A 24,436-nucleotide genomic window follows, 5' to 3' on the forward strand; every position below is an offset into this window, starting at 1 on the left:
ATAGAATTCAAAAGGAAGAAAACTCAAGTGCTCTGCCACGGGAGCACGTCACTCGCCCAAGAGCAATAAAGGAAAGCGGTGTGCGCATGTGCAACCCCGGGTGACCCTGCTGTGATGCAATCCAGTCGGGGGGGGGGGTTGCATTTCTGCAATTAAATATATATTTAAGCTTCCTTTATTGTAATTAAACTTTTGGTAATTTTCCAATTATTCGGTCATAGATATGTATCTAAAAACTATTTTCTGTGGAGCACCGCCATCTGTCGGATCACTCTCCCAACCACATCTGAAAGAAAGTTTTTTAATAAACTGTTTCTATTGTAGAAACAGGTCGGGCTTCGCTCGGTGTGAAATTCGCCTAATGTGACACGCTACGGTCCTGCCACCGCACAGCACAACAAACGACGCAGGGCAGCAACTACTCAACGGCTTTGCGTGCGTACCTTGAAGTCGTAGGTGTAGTTGGTGTAGGGCATGATGCCGTTCTCGTAGGCGCTGCGCATCTTGAAGGAGTGCGTGATGAAACCGTTGGGTGAGCCCTTGCCGTTGCAGCTGAAGTTCATGAGACACTTGTTGTAGGCGAGCTCCTTCAGGTCCTTGTGGTTCTCAGGGACGCCGCCCGAGCTCAGGTACTCCACCACGCCTGCGGAGAGACGGCCACGGTACACACGCACGGACACATGGGCCTCATTACCTTTGAGGTGCTAGTGCTGTGGGTGCTACAGTGGTGAGATGTTAACTACCTAGCCTGGTATACAGGAGGCTGTAGGTTCGATGCCAACCTTGACGCCTGTATACTTGGAGTTTACTTGTTCAACCCGTGATCACGTAGATTTGACTCCGGGTCCTCCGGTTTTTCCCTCCTCATTTAGAAACATTGTGAGTATTTGGCTGCTATATTACCACATGATATCACTTCTTTAAGCTATCATTTGAGGCCAAGACACTTCTGAAAATAGTGGGCCTTACCTGGTAAAGTAAAAAAAAGTTTCTAGTTTAGTGTGTGCGGCAGGATGGTGCCATTGTTAAGAGTGCTCGAAACGCAGCAAGATGGGGCGAGAGTTCAAATCAGTTGGGGGTCATCGATCTCAGCCCACGATGCCTCATGGGTCAAAATCATTACTACCCAATTCACGGAAAGTCGACAAGAATTTAAATTACAGGGAATATCACGTGCATGAGTTACTTCGTTATTCAAAGCACAAAGCGAGATTAAGAAATTGCATGTTTGTGGGAAATGTCGATGAACTGTTATACTCGAAAGTCAGTTACGTGAGCATTGGGTAAGAACTCGTATCCATCGAGTCCTGAAGCAGCAGTAAAAAAAGAATATATTATCAGGGCAGGGACTAATGTATCCATAGCACACATGCATATCACCCAGTAAACTCCCTCATCAATAACAGTGTGGCATTAAAAATGAAAAAAATATAATATGCGACGCTTTGGGAACTGGCCCTTCTCATAGTAAATACAGAGGTCAGAAAGAAGGAGTGAATAAGAGATGGATGCACGATTCACCATGCTTGACAAAGATTACATTTATAAAGTGTTTTCGGATGAACAGTTTTAAATAAGCAGCCAAATTACTCGAAACTAATGTTTCTATACTCTTTGGTTATTTCGGTAAAGTCACGTAGATATAAAAGAAATCACTCAAATCAAGCGATTCATTTTATTTTATACCTACGTGACTTTACCGAAGGAACCAAAGAGTATGGATTCCTGCAGTCACGAAAGCTTCAAATCTAGAATGTTTCTAATTGTGGAAGGAAAAAACAAGAGGACCTCTAGACCATGCAAACTCCAGATATACAGCAGGCATCAAGGGTTTGCATTGAACCCACGACCTCCTACGAATAAAATTAAAAACAATGGTAACCAAAGCTGGAGCTCGTTACCGGAGTCGGGCAGCGAGTTCAGGTCGGCGCACAGCAGCAGCGGGATGGTGCTGCAATCGCCCTTGGTGGAGGGGCCGCCGCCGCCGCTGGACTTGGCGAGCGCGCGGCTCGCCTCCTCGGCGATGCTGCGGAGCTCCGACAGGAACATCATCGTCTGGATCAGCTTGACGTCCGAGAACTCGGGGTCCCAGTGGATGTGCGCGTTGGCCACGAGCAGGGTCTGCTTGATGTCGTTACCTGTGAGCAACGCTGGAAGAGGTACCGCAAACAATTTCATCAACATCGTGATTACACCATAATTTATTTATACCACATCTTCCGTGAAGTACTTCTACAAGCGCAGGAAGCAGCACTTGTGTTTGTGCCACTGAGAAAATCACAAGATGAAAAATATCCCCCCTGCTTATTCTAATACAGAATACAAGGATCAATTGCTGTGAGCACCCGTTCAAACCAGAAGGGCACATGGGATAAGGTGGTGTGGCCAGCATAACACTTAACTGCTTTAGTACCAAGTAATGAAGTTTATCTGGTCCATTAGCAAGAGCCGTCAACTAATTAATAACTAATTAATAATAAACAGAGGCCCCTAGCTCTCAACCTAATCCCAACGTTAGCACGAGCCCACGCCTTCCTACACATCAGTGCGAACACTTGGCCTCTCTATCCATCATCCCATATATCCATCCGCACCTGCCGATTAGTACGGTTGGTGAAGAATGGTGCAAAAGAACTTCAACATACATACATGCCGCCCACGACTTCCTACGCAAGAACAAAGATCCCCTTATAATCTTAACAGCCTGTTGGGGCAAGCGTTGTTAAGCGAGCACCTACGAAAGCCGACACGGCATATGAGGCGGTAGGTGGCCAACACCACGCCCGGCCACATGTTTCTTCCCAGTGCTGATGTTTACACACCACACCAGGTATTCATTTATTGCCGAGTCGACCTAAGGGAGATTCAGGACCATTCAGATATTTGTTACCGATGTTGGCTAAGAGCAGGAATTGAACTCAGTGGTGGCCTGGTTTTTAGCACAGCGCTCTTAACCTTTCCCCATTCCGATGATGTACGTGTACTTTATCGGAACGAAGATGTACCGAGGCTTCCACAAGGCCATGCGGGAGGGCGTGCGGCAGTTTGGCACCAGCTATCATAGTGCAGTCGTATCGTTAAAAACAATGGCGCTGTGCTTTTAAACAAAATGAACGCCGAATCCCTTATGCATTCCGAGATTCAGCAGTGAACGGGACAACCACCCTGAAACTCGCAGACGTTTCTGAACGGGAAAGGGTTAACTGCTACACCACCGCTCCACAAGGGAGATAAAGACAGTGCATTACACACACACATGCAACTCACAGGAGCCCTGGAAGTTCACATCCTTGACCTCTAGCAACACAGCCACCCCGATGTTGTCCTTGGTCATGACACGGTTCAGCATAGCCTCTGAGCCCTCCGAGTTGGCCATTGCCAGCTGGTTAAACTCCACCAGGTGCTCTTTGATCAGTGTGAACCTTAATGGGGTGGTGGTGGGGGGGGAGGCAGGAACAGAAGGGGAAAAGGATAGGGAAAAGTACACGAGGGAAAAGGGAACCCACACTTGCAGATCAAAATGTGACATATCCTACACATCAGCATGTTAAGGCCTGATGCCAATACTACACATTTAGTAGGTGTCATGAAAGTGTTCCTAAGCTCATGGGACGTATTTGAATATGTTCAACGATGCCTTATTATATTCACATGACGTGTTTTGACAATAATTATATGTTAATCAGTCGCCAGTCATAACGAATAGCCGCCAAAACCGTTTTCTATTTACATATGTAATCGCCCAAATCCTCACAAATCTTACAGCTGGGTAACTAGGAAGGCAACATTTATTCAGCTCACAGAGGTCACAGGATCAACCAAGAATGTGTGCTCTGGAGACCAATCATTGTTAATCAACTTTCAAACTTTGTTTTCAATACATGGACGGAACTCCATCACTTCATGCTTTTGCAATACTGCGTTTCCATCCTTGGTAAATGCATTATTGGTGATGACCCCCTTAAAATTGCCCCCTCATGTGTCACGGACTTAAGCAAGAGGATGAGTAGATGCTGGGCGGGCACTGCTACTCGCATTCACTCACTTGTCGCTCTTGAAGAAGACGGCGCAGCCATCGACGAATTTGCGCTCCTGCTCGGACATAGTGCGCGCGCGCGACTTGGAGCTGAAGATGCCGCTGTAGCCCTGTAACTTGAGCTCTGGAAGAAAGAAGTTCCAGTACTGGTCCGTCTCTACCTCCTGCACGCACGCACGCGGTGGCCAGGGGTGAGAGATGTTAAATTGTCACCGGTGTTAAACAAATCAAAGCTGCACGGACTGCATACAAGATCCTTTTGGCACTCGACGTTTTGCCCTGTCTACCAACTTAACTAAATAGTCTTCTTTAGCACACAAACTGATGGATTGCAACATCACACATCTTGGTATTTGACCTACACAGGTTTTATTTTGCAAAATACACATGCCATCCTCTCAGAGGATTGCTCACCTGGTCTTAAATATATAATATGATTGATGTGCACTGTATCCGTCTGCTCGTTGGTTGGTTGACTAGCAGGTCACGCTATTTACATTGTGCAAAAGTGCATATTTTAGACAATTAGATGTCATACATACTCTTTGGTTCTTTCGGTAAAGTCACATAGGTAAAGAAAAAATAGATCACGACGTTTCGATCGCAACACAAGCAACCGTCATCAGGTGTGAAACAAACACAGCAGGAGGACTGCTGTCATAGGAGAAAGAGCTGCTGCAACAAGAGTTTATATAGGATTTTGGTGGGCTCAACCCAAAGATAAGTGGGCGGGGCTAGAGAAGAAATTTGTATGTAAATGTAAATGTGAGAGATTAGCATGTCAATGGGAGACAGCCCAGTCACCGGAGGCGTGCCAATGAGAAGATTTAGCGTGTCAATGTCAGAGCCGGGCAGCAGGAACAACAAACCCCTAAGAGCAAGAGGTACACATGATGACAGGGAGACAGAGCGAGAGACACACACAGAGTTGGATATAACAGCTGACATAGGTAGGATGGAAACATCACAGTCAGTTAAGACTTTACTTGGTAAATAACGTCCTTCTAATGATTGCTCAATTTGTACCCATCTTCTTACTTTGCCATACATAGCAGGGGTTACCAAAAAGAGCTCCAAAATCTTAAACAAAACACAAGATCCAGGTTCATTTCAACACAGTACACAAAATCCGTGATTTGATCCTATCTGATAATTGGTTCTTTACCCTTCTATCTGGCAACAAAACTGACACCTTTTTGCAAGGAGTCATGTTTGCATAGACCGCAATACCTGCAGTCATAATACAAACAAAAGAACATAACTCTGATAATGTGCACTGTCCTTGAAGTTGATTGGTCCACACCTGAGACAGCTTTCCTTAGAGCCTAGTCTCATATGGGTTGGACCAGATGGCGCCAAAAGGCGCACAACTCAAGGACAATGCACCATCAGAGTATGAGAGCTCGGGGCAAGCATCTACACTATGGGGACCTCATTTGCCAGTAAAAATATGATAATTGGTTCTTTACCCTTCTATCTGGCAACAAAACTGACACCTTTTTGCAAGGAGTCATGTTTGCATAGACCGCAATACCTGCAGTCATAATACAAACAAAAGAACATAACTCTGATAATGTGCACTGTCCTTGAAGTTGATTGGTCCACACCCGAGACAGCTTTCCTTAGAGCCTAGTCTCATATGGGTTGGACCAGATGGCGCCAAAAGGCGCACAACTCAAGGACAATGCACCATCAGAGTATGAGAGCTCGGGGCAAGCATCTACACTATGGGGACCTCATTTGCCAGTAAAAATATGATAATTGGTTCTTTACCCTTCTATCTGGCAACAAAACTGACACCTTTTTGCAAGGAGTCATGTTTGCATAGACCGCAATACCTGCAGTCATAATACAAACAAAAGAACATAACTCTGATAATGTGCACTGTCCTTGAAGTTGATTGGTCCACACCCGAGACAGCTTTCCTTAGAGCCTAGTCTCATATGGGTTGGACCAGATGGCGCCAAAAGGCGCACAACTCAAGGACAATGCACCATCAGAGTATGAGAGCTCGGGGCAAGCATCTACACTATGGGGACCTCATTTGCCAGTAAAAATATGATAATTGGTTCTTTACCCTTCTATCTGGCAACAAAACTGACACCTTTTTGCAAGGAGTCATGTTTGCATAGACCGCAATACCTGCAGTCATAATACAAACAAAAGAACATAACTCTGATAATGTGCACTGTCCTTGAAGTTGATTGGTCCACACCCGAGACAGCTTTCCTTAGAGCCTAGTCTCATATGGGTTGGACCAGATGGCGCCAAAAGGCGCACAACTCAAGGACAATGCACCATCAGAGTATGAGAGCTCGGGGCAAGCATCTACACTATGGGGACCTCATTTGCCAGTAAAAATATGATAATTGGTTCTTTACCCTTCTATCTGGCAACAAAACTGACACCTTTTTGCAAGGAGTCATGTTTGCATAGACCGCAATACCTGCAGTCATAATACAAACAAAAGAACATAACTCTGATAATGTGCACTGTCCTTGAAGTTGATTGGTCCACACCCGAGACAGCTTTCCTTAGAGCCTAGTCTCATATGGGTTGGACCAGATGGCGCCAAAAGGCGCACAAATCATACTCTGATGGTGCATTGTCCTTGAGTTGTGCGCCTTTTGGCGCCATCTGGTCCAACCCATATGAGACTAGGCTCTAAGGAAAGCTGTCTCGGGTGTGGACCAATCAACTTCAAGGACAGTGCACATTATCAGAGTTATGTTCTTTTGTTTGTATTATGACTGCAGGTATTGCGGTCTATGCAAACATGACTCCTTGCAAAAAGGTGTCAGTTTTGTTGCCAGATAGAAGGGTAAAGAAACAATTATCATATTTTTACTGGCAAATGAGGTCCCCATAGTGTTGATCCTATCTGTAAAGGATGTGATTTCTGACATGCAATACCCTGGTGTCTACAAACTAAGTTATGGCTGCGGCAGCAGTTACATTGGGGAAACGACACGTTTCGGACCGAGTTCGCGAACACAAGGCTGAAACACGGTAGGACCAATACCTCTGCCGTTGCTGATCATTGTTATAACGCTGTGGGCTCACACGAAATAGATTTTTCCAAGATGAAGGTACTCTGCAAACCCACCGGCTACCTTCAGAGATTTGTTCATGAAGCCATCCAGATAAAAAAAACAGACAACTTCAACCGAGAAGATGGGTACAAACTGAGCAATCATTGGAAGGACGTTATTAACCAAGTAAAGTCTTAACTGACTGTGATGTTTCCACCCTACCTACCTGTCAGCTGTTATTTCCGACTCTCTGTGTGTGTGTCTCTCTCTCTCTGTCTCCCTCTCATCATGTGTACCTCTTGCTCTTAGGGTTTTTTTGTTCCTGTTGCCCGGATCTGACATTGACATGCTAATCTCTCACATTTACATACAAATTTCTTCTCTAGCTCCGCCCACTTACCCTTGGGTTGGCCCACCAAAATCCTATATAAACTCTTGTTGCAGCAGCTCTGTCTCCTACGACAGCAGTCCTCCTGCTGTGTTTGTTTCACACCTGATAACAGTTGCTTGTGTTGCGATTGAAACGTCGTGATCCATTATTATTTCTACCTACGTGACTTCACCGAAAGAACCAAAGAGTATGGATTCCTGCAGTCACGAAAGTTTAAAATCAAAAATTAAATGTCACTCCCTTGGGTGTGACATGGACTCAGGGGTCACTAAATCCAGATTGTGAGCCAGACATGTCTCATCTCCCTTTCCCCACTTTGTCCTGCCGCTTCTGTCCATCCCTATGCTTTCTTCCCACCCATAAACAATCAAATGCTGTCCTTGCCTACCCCTCCTTGACATCCTCGTGTTTTATATAATCGCCACCCTCCCTGTCCAATAACCTATCTCTGCTCTACTCAACTACTCTTGCTTGGACTGAACTGGTCTTGCCCTACACTCAACTACCCAAGACTCGACTAAACATTTCCCTCAACTAAAGTGCCTATTCCCTTCATGCAACTATCCTTTATTTTGCGGCAATTTCCTTATCGACACACAACCTTCACTTAACACTACATTATCCTTTCCCATACTTACCCCTTCCCAGTTCTCTACTGCCCTTCCCAATACAATACTGCCCTTCTCCTGAACTCAACGTTCATTCATAGTTTGTTGTCCTTCCCCCGCATCTCCGATATGGACGGTTGGCTATGTACAGTGCGAAAGAAGCTCAACATGCACACAATTGTACTTTTCTATGTTTTCCCACCCTTTCCAACCATGTGTTGCCCTTCCACACCTCCCCCGGCCACCTCATCTACGCGCATCCACGTTCTCCCTCCCTCGTCTCTCGCCTCACTCACCTGCAGGCTAATGATGTCGGCGCTGTACTGCATGATCTCCTGCATGATGCCCTTCTTGCGGTACTCCCACGCAAGCGCCCACGTCGGGCAGTAGCCGTACAGTTGCCGCGTGGCGTACTTGTCGCACAGTACGTTGTAACACATGACCGTGATTATGGCTGTGCCGCACACACACACACAGATCCCGCATATGGTATTTAACAGACTGTTGGGCTGAGTGCTGTCGGCAAGCACCTAGAAAGGCTGGGAGAGTGGCATACAAGGGTGTGGTGTGGCAAGCAGTATGCCATGCTGCCTTTGATTCCCCAATGCTGATGTTCACACACTGCATCAGGTACTCATTTAAGGATGAGTTGATCTAAGCAAGGCCCTGTTCATATATTCATCAGCGATGTTAGCCGTAAGTGGCCCTCATACTCTAGTGGCTGGGTTACTAGTGCAGTGCGCGAACCAAAATACCACCACTCCCACGAACAAACACGTAAACACATTTGGTCAGTCGTGCTCAGACAAATTACTTCGCATACGTGTTCAGAGCACAACACAATCGTATCAACTCATTATTAGTATGCATAATAATGATTAATTATATCTCCTTGTAAATCCACTGCTGGTTGAAGGCATTACCACCCACACCTATGTTGCGTGGGTGCATTTTGCAGTTGAACAAATTGCCAAGTATAAGAAGATGTTTTATTACAAGCATTAAATGCCATTCAGTGAGCATGTGCAATCTGTGTAAGTCACTTCATATTTGCACTGGGACGTGAGGCACAGGCTATATGTAGTCAGGTGTTGTAAATAATATAATTGGTGGCCAAAAGCTGCACAACTGAAGGCTCCAGCAAGTTTAGATGAACAGTTACATGAGCTTAGCGACCCATCAAGACGTGTAAAAAATTCCTAAAACATTTCATTGTAGTCTTATAAAATAGCTTTCAGTACACAAAGGCATTTTTAGATGACCCGCATGTCCATGTGTATGTGCACAGCCAGTTTAGTCACTGCTGGACTAGATAGAAGGCTGCCCATTGCCATGCAGGTCATGTGGGTTATGTAGCCACAGTGAAACACGCCAAACAATATGGGTAGTGCTGGGAAGAGTGCAGAACAGTGGATTTCACTGCACTGCCCTCAAATGCCCACATGACCTATTGCAACTATCTTCTGCCCAAGGCGGTCGTCTGTCCAAGCACTCAGGGCTCCGCCCTGCTTAGCTTCCAATATTTAACCAAGACCATCCAAGCTGCCTAAGGCAAGACACAAATATAAGAGAGCATCCTGAGCTATGACCCTAATCCAAATCCCAGCACTAGCACCATCCTTATAAACCACTCTATTCATGCAAATCATGAATCAATAACATTTTTCACGAACTGGGAACCTAAGTGGGTATTGCTTCGAATCGTATTGTCTGTTGGCGGAGAAAGAATCGCGAGTCCTCACCGGGTGGCCGCGCTCGGTCTGGGTTTGCGAGCTGGATCCACGGCCGAGGGGGCGGCTGGTCCGGCTGCACAGAAGCTGAAGGACACATGGGCAGACAAAGCACATGGCTCTCATCACCAGGCACCGCCACCACGACCGCCAAAGCTACGTATGGAAACCCAAGTGTGCAAGCTTACATACAAAGAAAGAAGAACGTCACAACTGTTCATGGATAAAACAAGCACACAAGCAGACAGCTCGTACACTCCTCACACAGCTGATTCTAAAGACCCGGAACATCGGCAAAAAATAGCAATCGCTGACCAGCTATTTAAGAACACATGCACAAAGCCAAAAACATGATCACAACACAGCCATTTAAGCATACATAGGCAGGATTGAATGACCTCTATAAAAACTGGACCATCTCAAGCTTTAAATAGACAACATCCAACCAGACACTGTCTGCATCTTTGAAACGTGTCAATAAATAATAACTTGATAACTTCAGCTCCTTCAGTATACACAAACAAGAATAGGTTTTACCCTTTTGGGAAATAAAACAGGTGTCAGATGTTTAAACACCAAATATAAAAAAAATTCAGGGAACCAACTCCTTCAGACTCGACAGACCTTGTCTACATACGTCGTGACATTGCATGTTTCCTCTTTCCATTCAACCATGGATCAGATTAACTGATGAGATCTTTCCTCCGCAACCAACATATCATAGTTTTGGGCTCTAACCGGCCACCAAAAAGTCATGGTTATAAATTGCTGCAAGTTCTTTGGAATGCCATTTCCGCTGTATCTGAAGGGGAGCTGATTATCACTGGTTACTTAAACTGGGTCAATCCTCCGATTGAGGCTCTTGCCTTCAGAGATTAATTCAGCCCATCTCAGCTCACCTGTTCGCTTTACGTGTCTTAAAAAGTCTTCATCACTCATCAACCATTTATGTCTTTACGTCAAAATAATCCAGAAAAGTTTGTAAAAGTGAGTGTGCTGGGAAATCATCTGAGTGACCACTCAATGATATTTGGCATTCAACATATGAAACTCTAAGTTCAACATTAGATCATATATAAATTCTCTTTAAAATTATTTGACCATCAGGTCGTCATACACGACATTACAAATTGCTTTATATCTGTAAGATTCTTTTCAAAGACCTACCTTTCTATTGTTGACAAGCACACCCCCCCCCCCTTGCTTCAACCCAAAAATTGCCCAGCTCACCCACTCCTTAAGCACAGCTTGGAAATTTGCTAAGCAAACGGGTTTGGACTCAAACTGGAACAAATTTAGAGTCCTAAGGAAATACTGCACTAAATTAATCTGGCAAAGCAACTACTATCATTTTCAGGATACCCTCTTGGATCAAAAAATGACCTCACATCTTTTCTGGAAAGCCATGAAGACCCTTGAAGCTAAAACGCCCGAATATGGAGTACCGCCAAAGATGTTGCTCAATGGCAGTTACCTTTCTGGTCAAACTGCAATAATAATTTGGTTTAACTCTCACTTTGCATCTGCAGGCCACATCTTCAACAACACCGATATCCAGCACCTTGTGACACTACCATCCACCCACCTCTTGACCTACCGGCCCCTCTCCTCACCCCCCCATAGTCAGAAATTTAATTTCCTCCCCATGTCGGAATTTGAAGTCCTAACCATGCTCTCCATGCTAAACACTTCCTCTGGTGATGGCACCGATGGCCTACCCACCTTTGCCCTCCACCTTTTGGGGAACTTCAATGCAAAACAAGTAACTCACATATCAAACCTTTCCATTACAAAGCCATCCATCTGTTCTGAATGGAACACCACTCTCGTGTGCCTTGGTCATAAAGGCGGCACTACCGATGAGACAAACAATTAACGCCCCATCTCTCCCCTCTCAACAACACCCTTAAGATGATCTTAAAATCACAAATTTCATCTCAGAACGTGCTTCTATTCTATCTTAAGCTATCTGGCTTTCGAGAAAAATGCAGCGCAGCCTCTGCGGTACTCGGTACTATTGGCTATCTTACAACAGCCGAGATTCATTGTGTACTATTATCTACGTAATATTCTATTGCCGTACTCCATTCTGAACTTTGAAAATGCTTACTCTACTCTGCCAAACAATTAAAACAGCTTGAAACTTCAGGTTTAGGTGCTTTAAATAAAAAGCAAGAGTAAAAAACTTAAAAATAAAAACCACCAACCTGCCAGGTTGTCCAGCATGAAGGCGAGCAGTTTGCGAGTGCCGTCCGACTCGTGATAAACTTGCATAATGTCGGGGGGAAGAGGATTGCCTGCACAGCATAGTCACAAGCATTATACCGTGCCGTCCCTGGTGTGTGCCTGCAAGTTATTTAAAGAATAAACAATTAAGAAAACCGTCGCAGAAAAAAGATGCGCTGTACTTGTATAATCGGACCTATCACCCCCCATCCTTGCTCTTGAGGCTGCATTGGCTATCAGTTCAGATGTGGAATTATTTCAAGTCTTGTTATATGCATCACACTTATAGTCTCCTCGGTTCCTGGGTGGCTCAGGGTGGGAGAGAACTTGGCTCTGGGGCCCAGCCTTGTTGCCAGCACGAGTCACAGTCTGCACAAATGAGTCGTCCCTGACTGGCGCTCACCTTTAAGGCCCAGCTTCTGCAGCTGAAAGAGCTTCCCCAGCTCGAAAGGCAAATTCCGGAGAAGGTTGTGGTTTAAATGTAGTTCCCTGAAAGCAGATGCAAATTCCACACAATTCAGTGAAGGATGCTCTAAGTTTGAGTCTCATCAAAAAAAATCTCCATGTGTGGTGGCTCACGCTTGTAAATCCAGTGCTCTGTAGGCGAGGATGGTGAATCATGCGGTTATTACGTGTGCTCCAAAATGTGGCCAAGAAATATCAATTTACAAGTGGATTCCTGACAAATCTGTGTGGATTTTACATTATCACTTCATGTGCATGGATTGTCTTTGATAGCCTGGTTTCCACCCACATGCAAAACACTGATTTAAATGTAATTGGCAAAACATCTGCCATGCAGGAACCTCCTGAAAGTAACTTTCGTCTCACCAAGAATTGAATAAACAAAATGAGGATCTTACACCGTAATTAGTTTTATCCTGCAACAATTCATGCAAGCCTTAAAAAACCTCTGCTTGCAATATTTTACCAATTCCTTTTGCAAGTATTTGCATGTGTGTCTATGTCAGAGGAAACCGTAATGCCCAGATAACAGCCACTCATACAAGATGAGAGCACTGCAGAGGTGTCTGAATTCATTAATATGGTGTTTCCTACAGCAGCATTCCACATCAACACTTCTTAATTCTCATGGGCCAATCAAAGAAAAATATGGAACCTTCAATGGCTCACAATAGTGTCTACATGACATTATGGAATCGTGAACGAGACCATAAACATGAACGAAACCGGAAACAGATGGGCAGAGCAATGAGCTAGCGAGCAATAAGCCCGCTTTTCATGGGCTCCCCAGGACAGAGCAATGAGCAAGCACCACCTAGGTCTTGGGTTTTAATCATGATTAATCCAGATTCTCAAAAGTTATAATTCGATGGGCTCACTGCAGTAACTAATGAATGCACAAAATAAATGTGGGTTTCAATTAATTCAGCCTAGATCAGCCCCTGAAACATAACATACATAGTATGCAATATATTCGGGTAGAAAAATGGTTGAAGCATTACATTATAAATCTGGGCACCTGAGTTTGATCCCAGCCGTGGCCTACATCAGTAGCACATTATATCTAAACTAGGCACCCCTCATTATTAACCTATTGTGACCAACAATTTACTGTGGTCAAACAACCCCTATAAGTGGCATGAGATGTGGATGGATAAAAGTCTGGAAATGATTGTCTTATTATCAAATATATACTTATTTGCCCAGAAAAGGCTCATCTCCTGGCCACTTAGCTGCGTGGGTTTGGCAGTTGCACAAACATTAAAAAATTCACCAACACTCGTTTCCAAAATACTGCATTACAGGTGTGCACTAACATGCCTGGCAAAGCCATTCTGTGCAGTCACACCAGGGAAGATGCCCAACATCGCGTGATGCTCTGCTGAATGAGGGTGTTGAGGATGTTTTATTGCTTTGTGACATTACAACTGGGACTGAGAATTAGGTTTTGTACCTTAGTCAAAACAGTTTTTTTGATGGTTGGTGTCACGATCCACTGGACTCTTCTTTTAATTATTAACATTTATTTGTAACATTTTTGGCCACACACATTTCGTGGCCAAAAAGGCAATTGCTAAATGTTAAGAATAAAGCAGAGTCCACTGGACGGCGACACTGACGATCAAAAATCACCAGCCGGTGAAAAGGCACACAGTTGCGAGGGTGGCACGCTCACCTGAGAGAGACCATGGTGCCGATCTCGGCGGGCAGGCTGCGCAGCTTGTTGGCCGACAGGTCCAGGTAGAGCAGATTATGCAGACGGGCGATGTCGGGCGGGATTCGCGAAAGGTTGTTGTCGTTAAGGTGCAGGGCGGTAAGGTGCGTCAGCGACCAAAGAGAAGTGCTCAAACTCTTGACTCTCCCTGGGTGGGGGGGAGGGAAAGAGACTATTTTAAGAAAGCAGTCCAACTTATCCTCTTTGGTCCGCACTTAATTTGAGTAAATTCCTCCAATGGACATTTCTGTCAGTGGCTAAGAGAAAGGAAATTAAATACAAATGATGCATTCCAGTGTTACGTAATAAACATGGTTTTGTACCTTGGTCAAATTTTGTTTCGAGTCAATCCCACCGTGACAGGACTTTACATCCATTTAGCACCTTCCCGAAGGGCCACGAATGTGTGTAGAGAAGGCTTTTAAGGTAAGTACTAAGTGCCTGCCCGAAACTATGTCACCTACCTGCTCTCTACCTACAGACCTTAACTAATTTTTAGTACAGCACAATTTTAAGACAGGGAATTGTAAATATAAAAAACGAGATTGTGTACCTTGGTAAAAACTTGTTAGTCTAGTCCATACTGCCAGCCACCGGTTCAATGTTATTCTTAACATTCAGCAGTTCCCCTTGGGCCACGGAACGTGCTGCTGATAAGGTTGAGGGTGGGCACTAAATGCCCTCACTGGCCAGTCACACTTCCCCACTCCCTAACCATATGCCTTACTACTGATAGCAAAGCACAACGAACTTAACACCCTCTTTTCCACGGACACAAAGGCCATGTGAAGAAGAGGGGAGTAGAAGGGAGAAGTCTGACATTGAACAGAACACAAGCAGAGGCCCCCCACCCTGACGTAATGTGTGTAGATTCGGACCATTGCAAATTTAATAGCCTACGTCTTCTCTCCAATTTATCAAAATGGATAATTGTACCGACTGTGGTAATCTCCCGATGATCAATGACAAGACACGTAAAACAACATGTGCGAGTCGGCACTCAACATTTCCAAAACACACTTACAGCGTCTCGGTGAACGTTTAGGCACCATGCTGGTAAAGGCATTAACAACAATATTTCATTAAGCTGCATGTTGACTATCATACATTTTAACAAATATCAACGTGGATGAGAAACCAAACTCCAAGAGAGAAGAAAGAACATGGTTTGTTTGTTTGAGGCTCGAGCAATGTGAAAAAGGTGTACATTTTTAACTCTTAACTGGGATGGCTCTAGCAGTAACTGCAACTCGTCCCGTGATGCAGAAAGAAGAGGGTTATGGGTAGAGGGCTGGGAAGTGTGACGATGGTCGGGGTTGTCTGCAGCACGGCCCAAGGGGAATTGCTGAATGCTTAAAAAAAACATTGGATCAGTGGCCGGCAGTATAGAATTAAGAGAAAATTCCTCCTCTGAAACCACAAGTGGAAAAGGCTTGGAGGGTGAAAACGGAGGAGAGGGTCCCTGATACTCTGAGGGAAACATCGTGAAGAACTTTGCAGGGAAAAGTAGAAAAACAAATCCTCTAAACATGCCTTCCATCCAACATTGCAGCATGATACTGTCAGCAAGTTCCCTTAAATATTCAGAATCAAAAACTTCATTTATCCTGGATGAGCCATTAATCTCTTTTTCACAGATGTCTAGTATGGGCGGGTCAGAAAGTTACAATACAAAAAATTATAACAAATCTTATAATACATCTTGGCAGTCAAAGTATATTCAACATTAAAGGAATATGAAAACAATTCAGATAACATTATATTTTGTGGAACTTGTCTCTTACGAAACAAATGGAGAAGACTTAACATATTAATATTTATACACCTTGAGTTGATGTTTCATATCTACTTTTCAAGCCTTAAAAAATACGAATAAAAAAGGCATTGGGGTAGAATGTTCAGTCAACGCAAATGTTAACATTCCAAGTGAATGCTAACTTCATTGCCACAGATAGGAAAAGAAGCCTGTCGCAGGAATGAATGGGTGGGCAGTCCTGTGGATGGTAGCATTGACTCGAAAAAAAAGTTTTTCCAAGGTAAAGAAACAAAACTTTATATGCAAGAGGCACAGTCCAGAGGACTTTCGTTCATTCTTCCATTGAGCAAATGTTGCAAAGCTGGAATGCGAGAGGAGGGACAGGCCTCTGCTAAACAGCCGCCGACAGAACTGCAAGGTGACGGTGTCCAGTTTATAATGTCTGGCAAAGGTACGAGGCAACTTCCATGTCTCCACCATGCATATTATATCTGTAGTGAGTCCAACCGAGTCGCAGATGTCGTCTTAGGAGCAACACTATTACATCAACTCAACACAACATAACGTAACCTACACTCGGGTGTTGAACGCCCATCTAACCAAGCTACGGCAGAACTAGACACGGTCCCGCTATCTCGGTCTGGACCACGAGCTGGGTTCCGGACTGCGTGGATAGAGGCTTCAACCCGACGTGGATCTTCACTCACCAACAGTCAAGAACCCAGAGCCCCACACGGGGCCTCGTTATATCGGCCCGGGCTGGGGCTGGCTCCGCCCCTCGCTCCGCCCACCTTCTAAATCTCTCGAGCTCTTTCCTGAAGGCTCCCGAGAGCTCCTCGAGACCAAGTGACCACTCAGCGGCCCCCGTCCAATATCATACGGTCACGTGTCGGCAGGTCAACCAGCGTATTATGCCCCAACGTAACCCTGGCTGGCTGACACTCTCTCCCGTTCCCTCACCGGGAGCCCGCACCGCACACTGTACGTGGTGCCTCTGCGCTAATCAGCGCTCACCCAAGCCCCGCTAGGGCTGGCACTACGCCCAGTAGCTGGGCTGCACATAATGACATTATCCGCCGTGGCCTGGCAAGCCCGGCACCACACAGTGACATTCAGTCACTACACATCCAACGGGATTGGAGGCCCTGGCCCAGGAAGTGGCGACCGATTAGGTGGAATGTACCCGAGGATTTCATGGGGGTGCTTCACCGTTTAGCAGTGGGTAAGTCTCTTGGAGCCAGACAGACCTCACCTAGGGAGGCCAAATTTTCCCCTGAACACCTTCCCAAACAATACAAAGCGTTGTTGAATAGGACCAGACCACCAATCTGCGGTCCATTCTCGGTAAAACACTTGCATTCCGGCCATGTCCAATGTGTGCAGTGCCCTCTCTTTCGGACAGAAATAGTGGTGGGTACAATGTCAGAACTTGTAATTGCTGATGTAGATTGAATGTAGACACCACCTTGTAAAGGAAAGGAGGCGATATTCTCAGTATGACCATGGCCAGATGGACAACTACGAAGGGAGGGTAAAACCAGCAGCACCTAGAGCTGCCCTATCCATGTGTTGAGGAGTGGAGTGCTGACGTCAGGTCACACTCGCTTCGGGGGAATGCCGTCAGGGTAAAGTGACGTCATGGCCCCCGGGGTATTTGAGGGGGGACCCGTGACGTGGACGGGGTCTTCGCCAAGAGTCAGAGGAGTGAGTGATTAGGAAGTAGGAGGCTCCGGGATAGAGGATAGAGAGCCAGGCTAAGGGTCTACGTTTCCCGGCTGGCCGAGTTGGATGAACCCTCGGTCAGTGCTGTGGGAAGAGCCCGATAGCCTGGTGGGGTATAGGGAACTCCCAGTACCCTTCCCCTGAGGAGCTTAGTTAATAACCCTCGTGATAACCCCTTCTCCCAAGTTAGGCGTAAGCTCTAAATAAACGTTTGGCGTCAGCCCCGACACGACCGGCTTCAGCGTCCTTTTCTACCACGCAACACATGTAGCCAATATGGTGGCTACGAAGAAGAGTATTGGCCATCAAGAAGAGCTCTAACGTTGTGGCCAAGGGCATGAATGGAATGGCTGTCACGTGAGTGCATCTAGAACCAACCAAAGGTGCAAAGGTGAGATGGAATCTGGCTGATGCCGCCTCTCCAGAGACATAGCTCTAAGAAGCCTGGGAAGCACGGGAGCAGAGCCAACAGACATACTGTTCATATGAACGTGAAACTGCCAATAAGCGCACATTGACCAAAGCAGTTGTGTGACCACCTTCAAACTCCTAATGGAGTTAGTCTGCTACAGCCTGGGAAGGTACACATAAGTGGGTCCAGAACCACCTGAACACATCAGGACATTAACATGCTCCACTGGCTGAAGTAGACTGCCCATGGATGGGAGCCTCGACTTCAGAACTAAGTGTCTCACCCTCTGAACATCCATGCAGGCAGCTGAAAATGGCTAACGTCTAGCAACAGCAGGCCCCGTTGTTGTAACATTATCCCGGACTGGTAATGTCCATGCAGTTAACACAGAAGTTCATGGATGACAGACCACCAGCGGCTCCGAGGCCAGTGTGGGGTGATCAGCAGGGTGGCCTGGCAAGAACTGGGAGACCTAACTGCATCAACAATAAGGACCTGGAGAAAACTGTGTCCCCGCAGTCTAGTGTGGCGCACCACCATTTTCCGCATAACCTTTAGGAAGGAGCCCTTGCCCACTACGTTTGGATCTTCTGCTGCAGGAATTGCAGAAGGGGCAGCGAGGGATGCTTGACTAGCTTTTCCATTGCGAAGAGGGTGTTATTGACCCTGGTGTCCTGAGGCTCTTGCTCGGGGAAGCGTAGCCTCTGGCAGGTCCATTTCCTCAGTGAGGACAAGACTTCCTGTGCGAGTTCCGAGTGTATGACTCGTCCCTGATCAAACAAGTCCTTTGAATCGGAGGCTGATGGGGAGTCATGCTCAGCGCATCTTTTGCTGGACGGCTTGCCGATATGACACATTTTGCTCTCCACTGCCTCTTGCACGGCCAAGCACAGTTGGTCCCAGATTAATTGCATCCAGGGCTCCGATTCCAGCTCTTCAAACTAGTCTCATGAGGCCGAGGACATCATGGATGGGAAGCAGGTCGTGAAGACAATGGACGCGAAGACAATGTTAGTCATCTTTGCTAGCAATTTCACAGACACGTAACATACAACGTTGGGCGAACTGCTGCTATTCACTAGAAACCTTCCAGGCGCGTAAGACTTCACTGTTGGGAGGAATGCTCACTGCTTGTGGCCGTGGGAAGATACTAAGTATGATAGACCTGTGGACGTCGGCAACAATATGGAAAAACTAAGTACTTTATTTACAAGGTGAAGCTCTGGTGGTCATTGTGGGTATATTTCCCAAAATGTCGCTAGATCTAAACTTTACACCTCAGCATGCACTGCTGTTTATTATCTGGATTATTTTTCATATCCGATGGGGATTTAAATCGGCTGCAAAGGATTTAACTTCACACGCTATGAATTAAATGATAAATGCAAAGTCAAAAAGAAAATTTGCCTCCCTGCTAAAAAAAACAATAAGGCAGTATTCAGCTCCAGTGATGGCCCTAAACCAGGAAAATAAATTCGGAATTTTCATTTTGGAGTCCAATCTCTCCATATAATGATGTGATTTGTTACAAAGAACTGAAAATCAAAGCTCCTGTTTGAATGAAGCCAACACTCCACTTAACAGAACACCATCATTATGAGAACATGTGGCAGGAGATTGAGGCAGGTTGGAACTTAACAATAACACCCAAAGAGATCTGAACCTCCTGACACTGACAAACAATGTTAAGAATAGACGGCAAGAGCCTTCTGAGTGTCACCGATACGGTGGCAACATCTAAATGCGGTAAAGGGAGGGCGGCTGCTCGTTCACGCTTAGGGGGGGTGGAGGGGGCACAGAGGGGGGTGGGGTCCTGGAGCTCAGGTTTTTGCCCACTCCATCATATATTACACCTATCCATGGCTAATTTGACAGGCCCTCTATCCACATGCAAACCACAAGCTGCAATGTACAGGCGCCACTCTTTTGTCTAAAAACTAAACTATTTGTACCTACTGGGCTATAATCTCTTTTTCAGAGGAGACCTGGCCACAAATAATAGCTCAACGAAGTGGCGTACCATTTGAAAATTGATAGCAGGAAAATACTCTAAACGCATGTTGATTCTAAATATGGAGGGAAAAACCGGAGGACCCAGAGAAAAATCCCAACAACCACGAGGAGAGAAACATGCAAACTCAAAATTTACAGCAGGCATCAGGGACAGGATCGAACCCACAACCTCCTGCATACCAGGCAAGATAGTTAACATCTTGCCACCGTGGCACATCCTGCATTGCATTGTCAATACACTACCCATGCCTTGTGGGTCATGGCGGTAATGTTACCATACATCACCACGCTGATCATTGTGGGTTGGAGGCAGAGAACATAGATGAGGGAGCATGAAATACAGTACAACAAAGGATTTTGCTGCACTGTCCCCCGCTGCCCACCACGAAGCCCATGCTTTATAGATGGAACTTGTGCAAACTGAGAAAACCCCAGGTTGGCTTGTTTGTCGCACACATGGATTAATGGTTAAATCCTGTGCTCAGTATTTATGTTAAAAAAATCTGAGTGCATGCGGCTTTACAGACAAAGCTCATTATAATGCATATAAACCATTGTAAAATTAAACTCATTGCATTTTATCACCGTATAGTCGTGTTATTTTTTCATAAACAATACATAAAATATCATCATCCAGTGATGTTTTCACAAGCACTTGCAAATTGCATAGTTATTCTTGATTTAAAAAATTAAATGCAAACTGTGAGTGTTGTCTTCAGATTTCATCAGTTATAGCCTTGACGTGTCCGTATGCTTGAATGCATAGAAAAATGTTAATTAAATGTGATTAATCAACCTTCAGCTACTCATAAAATAATCACCCGAGCAGAATCCCTTTTCCGGGAAGAAGCCTGGCAGTAAATATTTGTTTGCTTGACAAAACCAAACTCTCAGCAGTTGTTTTTTTTCCCCACAAGGGATCCTGCTTTCAGATTCTCTGGTCACTTCTTGCAGATAGTTCACAATAAGAATCCGGTAGGTCGCTCTGGTTATGACTGCATGTATATCAACCATAAATGTGACATCTATTCATAAAGATCCTCAGACGTCAATCAAAATGAGTAGGTCGTTGTGTGTCGCGTCACAGCCCATATTTTTCAAATAAAAAAAATACTTGCAACTTACTCAATTGGTATTGTATACAGAAATCAGCAGTCCCTAGTGGCAGAATGTCTATTTACATGCTCGTGCCAAGTCATCTTGTGCCACGTAGGGACAGCTAAAACTGAAGCATTTAAAACAAGCGCCATATGAATCTTAGGATTATTGTCATTATGTATTTTCCAGAATCTTTTAATTTCGTTGGACAGGAGCATAAGAAGACGTAACCATACAAGGGAACAAAACATTTTCATTTCTACATTTGCAAATGATGAACATGACCAAGAATTCACCCTGCGCTGCTATCATCACTGCGCCACTAAGGTTTGCATGCTCCATGGTGGGATGAGCATTTGTTGGGCACGTGCTTTGCGCCAATTTGCATTAATAACAATCCGAGAGAGTTCGCGGCCAGTTCGCAGCAACACAGGGCTGGAGGCTATGGCAGAAAGCAGGGGATATTTTTATCAGGGGTGAAATAACCAATATGGGGCATGGTGATGTGAGTGATAATCATGCCTAAGACCAATATTACATTCTAAGTCATGTTAAAATGATTGGTGTTGTTATCAACATCATGTCTCTGGGGTTGTTGTAGAAATAACTTCTATTTTGTATAAAGTCAGTTCTGATAGCACTATAGATCTAATGGCCCCTGCAATTCTGCCACTGATTTAAGGTTATGAGCATGGAGTCACCAACTTGAAGCCATTTTTGTAGAATCAAAATGCGACTTTTTATTACAAAGCCACAAACGTTTCAGTCAGTGATGTTTAAAATTAATTTGGCGTTTACTCGATAAGTGCTAATGAAAAATGATAAATATCACCTGCATGGTAATAATAGCAATCTATCCTTGTAGTGTAATTATAAAAAAAACAATAACAGCTAAGATATGGGAGGGATCGCGTGGTCACGTGACACATGCCACTATCAATTGCGTCATCCTCTCTGGCGATGGTGGCTACCTGTTTCAGAGCAAGTAGACGATGATACAAGTAATGCAAGTTTAAAGTGAATCTGTGGCTTTGCTTGAGCAAAGATTTGAGTCTAAAGTCCCACGTGTAATGAGGATTCCATTTACAGCTGGAGCAGTCACGTTACAACATCAATACAGACTTCTGTCAGTTTAGACAGCGCATCTCTCATGGCACATCCAGATAAAAGTTTTGTTCATGTCCTTATGTGCTGTTAGCACATATCTGTGGTGCATTACGTAGCGCTCGGCTATCTTTTCTGACCACATTTATGCATTGGTCCATTAAGGGTTGCTTAAAGTATTCAAACATTTATTAAATATGCCTGTTATGCATGCATACATTTGTGTGTTTAAGAATGAATTATTTATAATGTATTGATATTATATTTTATAAATAAGCCCACATTTTTTATACATTTGTACAAAAGACACAAAACTATAAAGGAACAAAAAAAATATCGTGGTAAAAATCTGATTATTTTTTTCAATCACACACACATCCTCTACGTAACTATGAGAAGCCAGTGACTTACAGCAATCAAGGGGAAGGCAACCTGGCCTTCACGCAAGGACTGGTAAAGCGGGACGCAGGGGGTTTTACACAGTAATGGGCAAGGCAACTATGTGGAGGATCAACAATTGTAAGAATTGATAAAATGCAACTGATCAAGTATGCACACATGGATGACTATCCTTACAAATCAGGTTTCGTGAAGGCGAAGGCTGGCCACAGGGTACAGACGGGTGGGTTTGGTCGAGTCACCCAACAGAGACTAATGACCATCTTGCTAAGACAACGAATGGCTGAGTTGCCAACGGAGATCAGCGCTAGCTCACTGGTCATTTAAGCAGAGAAACAACACTTTTTCCTGGCACATTCTGATATGGCAACTGAATTGCTTGGAAATGGAGCCAGCCAGTCTCACCCCCCTGGCCCCCCATGGCTGAGGGGGTGGGTTACTTCCCTATCTGCTGCCTCAGGCTTCACTCTTTCCCTTGCTCCCAAGGCACTGCTATTTGTGCAGCATCCTCACATTGAGATGCTATATAAATCCCAAATGCAACTTATTAAGGCAGTGCTAGGAAACAGCCCACAGTGGGGACTGGTGACAGTGTTGCATTCAAGGGACTCACCGCTGATTTCAAGCTCAGCCCACTGGGATTTTTTCCCGTTTGCCTGGTCGTCCGGAGACATTATTGTGTGCATCCTTCGTGGGTCTGGTGGCTCATATTTCTCCTTTGGCATCCCTGGCGGTCTGGAAGGAAGGATTAACACAAAAAAAGGCCTGTTCATGACGAATATAATACATGCCTACATACCTACAGTGCACAATACACCAAAGATGCATGCAAATACACTAAAGCTATAACAAGCAATCGTGTGGTCTATTAATCGGTGCTTCGACCACCAAATGAGGCTGGCCGAATGAGGAAAAGGAAAGAGTTTTATGGGACAATGACGGATTCAGAGAACATATAGTGATTCAGATCTTGGATCATGAAAGGCAATGGCAGAAAATCTTATAATTGTATTTTAATGACAGGGGTGCCACGGTGGCAAGATATGAACTGCCTTGCCTGGTATACAGGAGGTAGTGAGTTCGATCTCGACCCTGACGCCTGCATATTTGGAGTTTACATGTTCTCTGGGTGGACACGTTAATTTTTCTCTGGATCCTCCGGTCTTTCCCTCCACATTTAGAATCAAGCGTTTAGATTATTTGGCTGCTGTAAATTTCCACATCATAAGCCTCTTCGTTGAGCTATGATGTGTGGCCAAGTTGCCTGTGAAAAAGAGCTTATAGCTCAGTGGACTTTCCTTGGTAAAATAAAAAAATATCTAAAACATAAAAACATATAATATATAATGACAGAACAATGTCAACTAAATGCAATCTGATTGAATTTGATTGCAAGCTGTCAGTGCAGATGAGTGCTACCAAATTTGTCATCCCAGTTAGGCAATTCATTGGCTTTTCGACTATACTATTTTTATTTTACCAGGTAATGCCCACTGAGCTATTTAGCTCTTTTTCAGAAGAGAACTGGCTAGAATTGATAGCTCGACAGAGTGGCTTATCACGTGTAAATTTATAGCAGCCAAATACTCTGCTATTTAGACACAAGTGTTCATAATATTAGGCCCGTTGATATGAACGACATGCAATGAAGAATACATCCAAAAAGCAATCCAGCAAAGCTTCCCTTCTCTACCGCCCAACATTTTACATGCAAGTAGACATTCATGGTT

At 44.8% G+C, this 24,436-nt stretch overlaps 1 protein-coding gene across 2 annotated transcripts in view; it reads right to left on the minus strand.

Moving 5' to 3' along the window:
* The window catches only part of LOC133354538 (CCR4-NOT transcription complex subunit 6-like), a 60,375-nt gene that overhangs the window by 9,834 nt on the left and 26,105 nt on the right, over positions 1-24,436 (minus strand). For both annotated transcript variants that reach the window (XM_061571444.1, XM_061571445.1), the window contains exons 3-12: positions 23,320-23,441; positions 14,164-14,350; positions 12,427-12,512; positions 12,005-12,094; positions 9,810-9,884; positions 8,364-8,521; positions 4,046-4,200; positions 3,268-3,422; positions 1,902-2,150; positions 444-643 (exon numbers count right to left, since the gene is read on the minus strand). In XM_061571444.1, coding sequence (XP_061427428.1) covers positions 444-643; positions 1,902-2,150; positions 3,268-3,422; positions 4,046-4,200; positions 8,364-8,521; positions 9,810-9,884; positions 12,005-12,094; positions 12,427-12,512; positions 14,164-14,350; positions 23,320-23,431 — 1,467 coding nt within the window. In that variant the 5' untranslated portion in view covers positions 23,432-23,441. The remainder of the gene's footprint in view (positions 1-443; positions 644-1,901; positions 2,151-3,267; positions 3,423-4,045; positions 4,201-8,363; positions 8,522-9,809; positions 9,885-12,004; positions 12,095-12,426; positions 12,513-14,163; positions 14,351-23,319; positions 23,442-24,436) is intronic.

Source organism: Lethenteron reissneri, chromosome 47 (assembly GCF_015708825.2).
Source record: "Lethenteron reissneri isolate LAM-NWPU_2019-01 chromosome 47, ASM1570882v1, whole genome shotgun sequence".
In the NCBI taxonomy this organism is placed as follows: Eukaryota; Metazoa; Chordata; class Hyperoartia; order Petromyzontiformes; family Petromyzontidae; genus Lethenteron; species Lethenteron reissneri.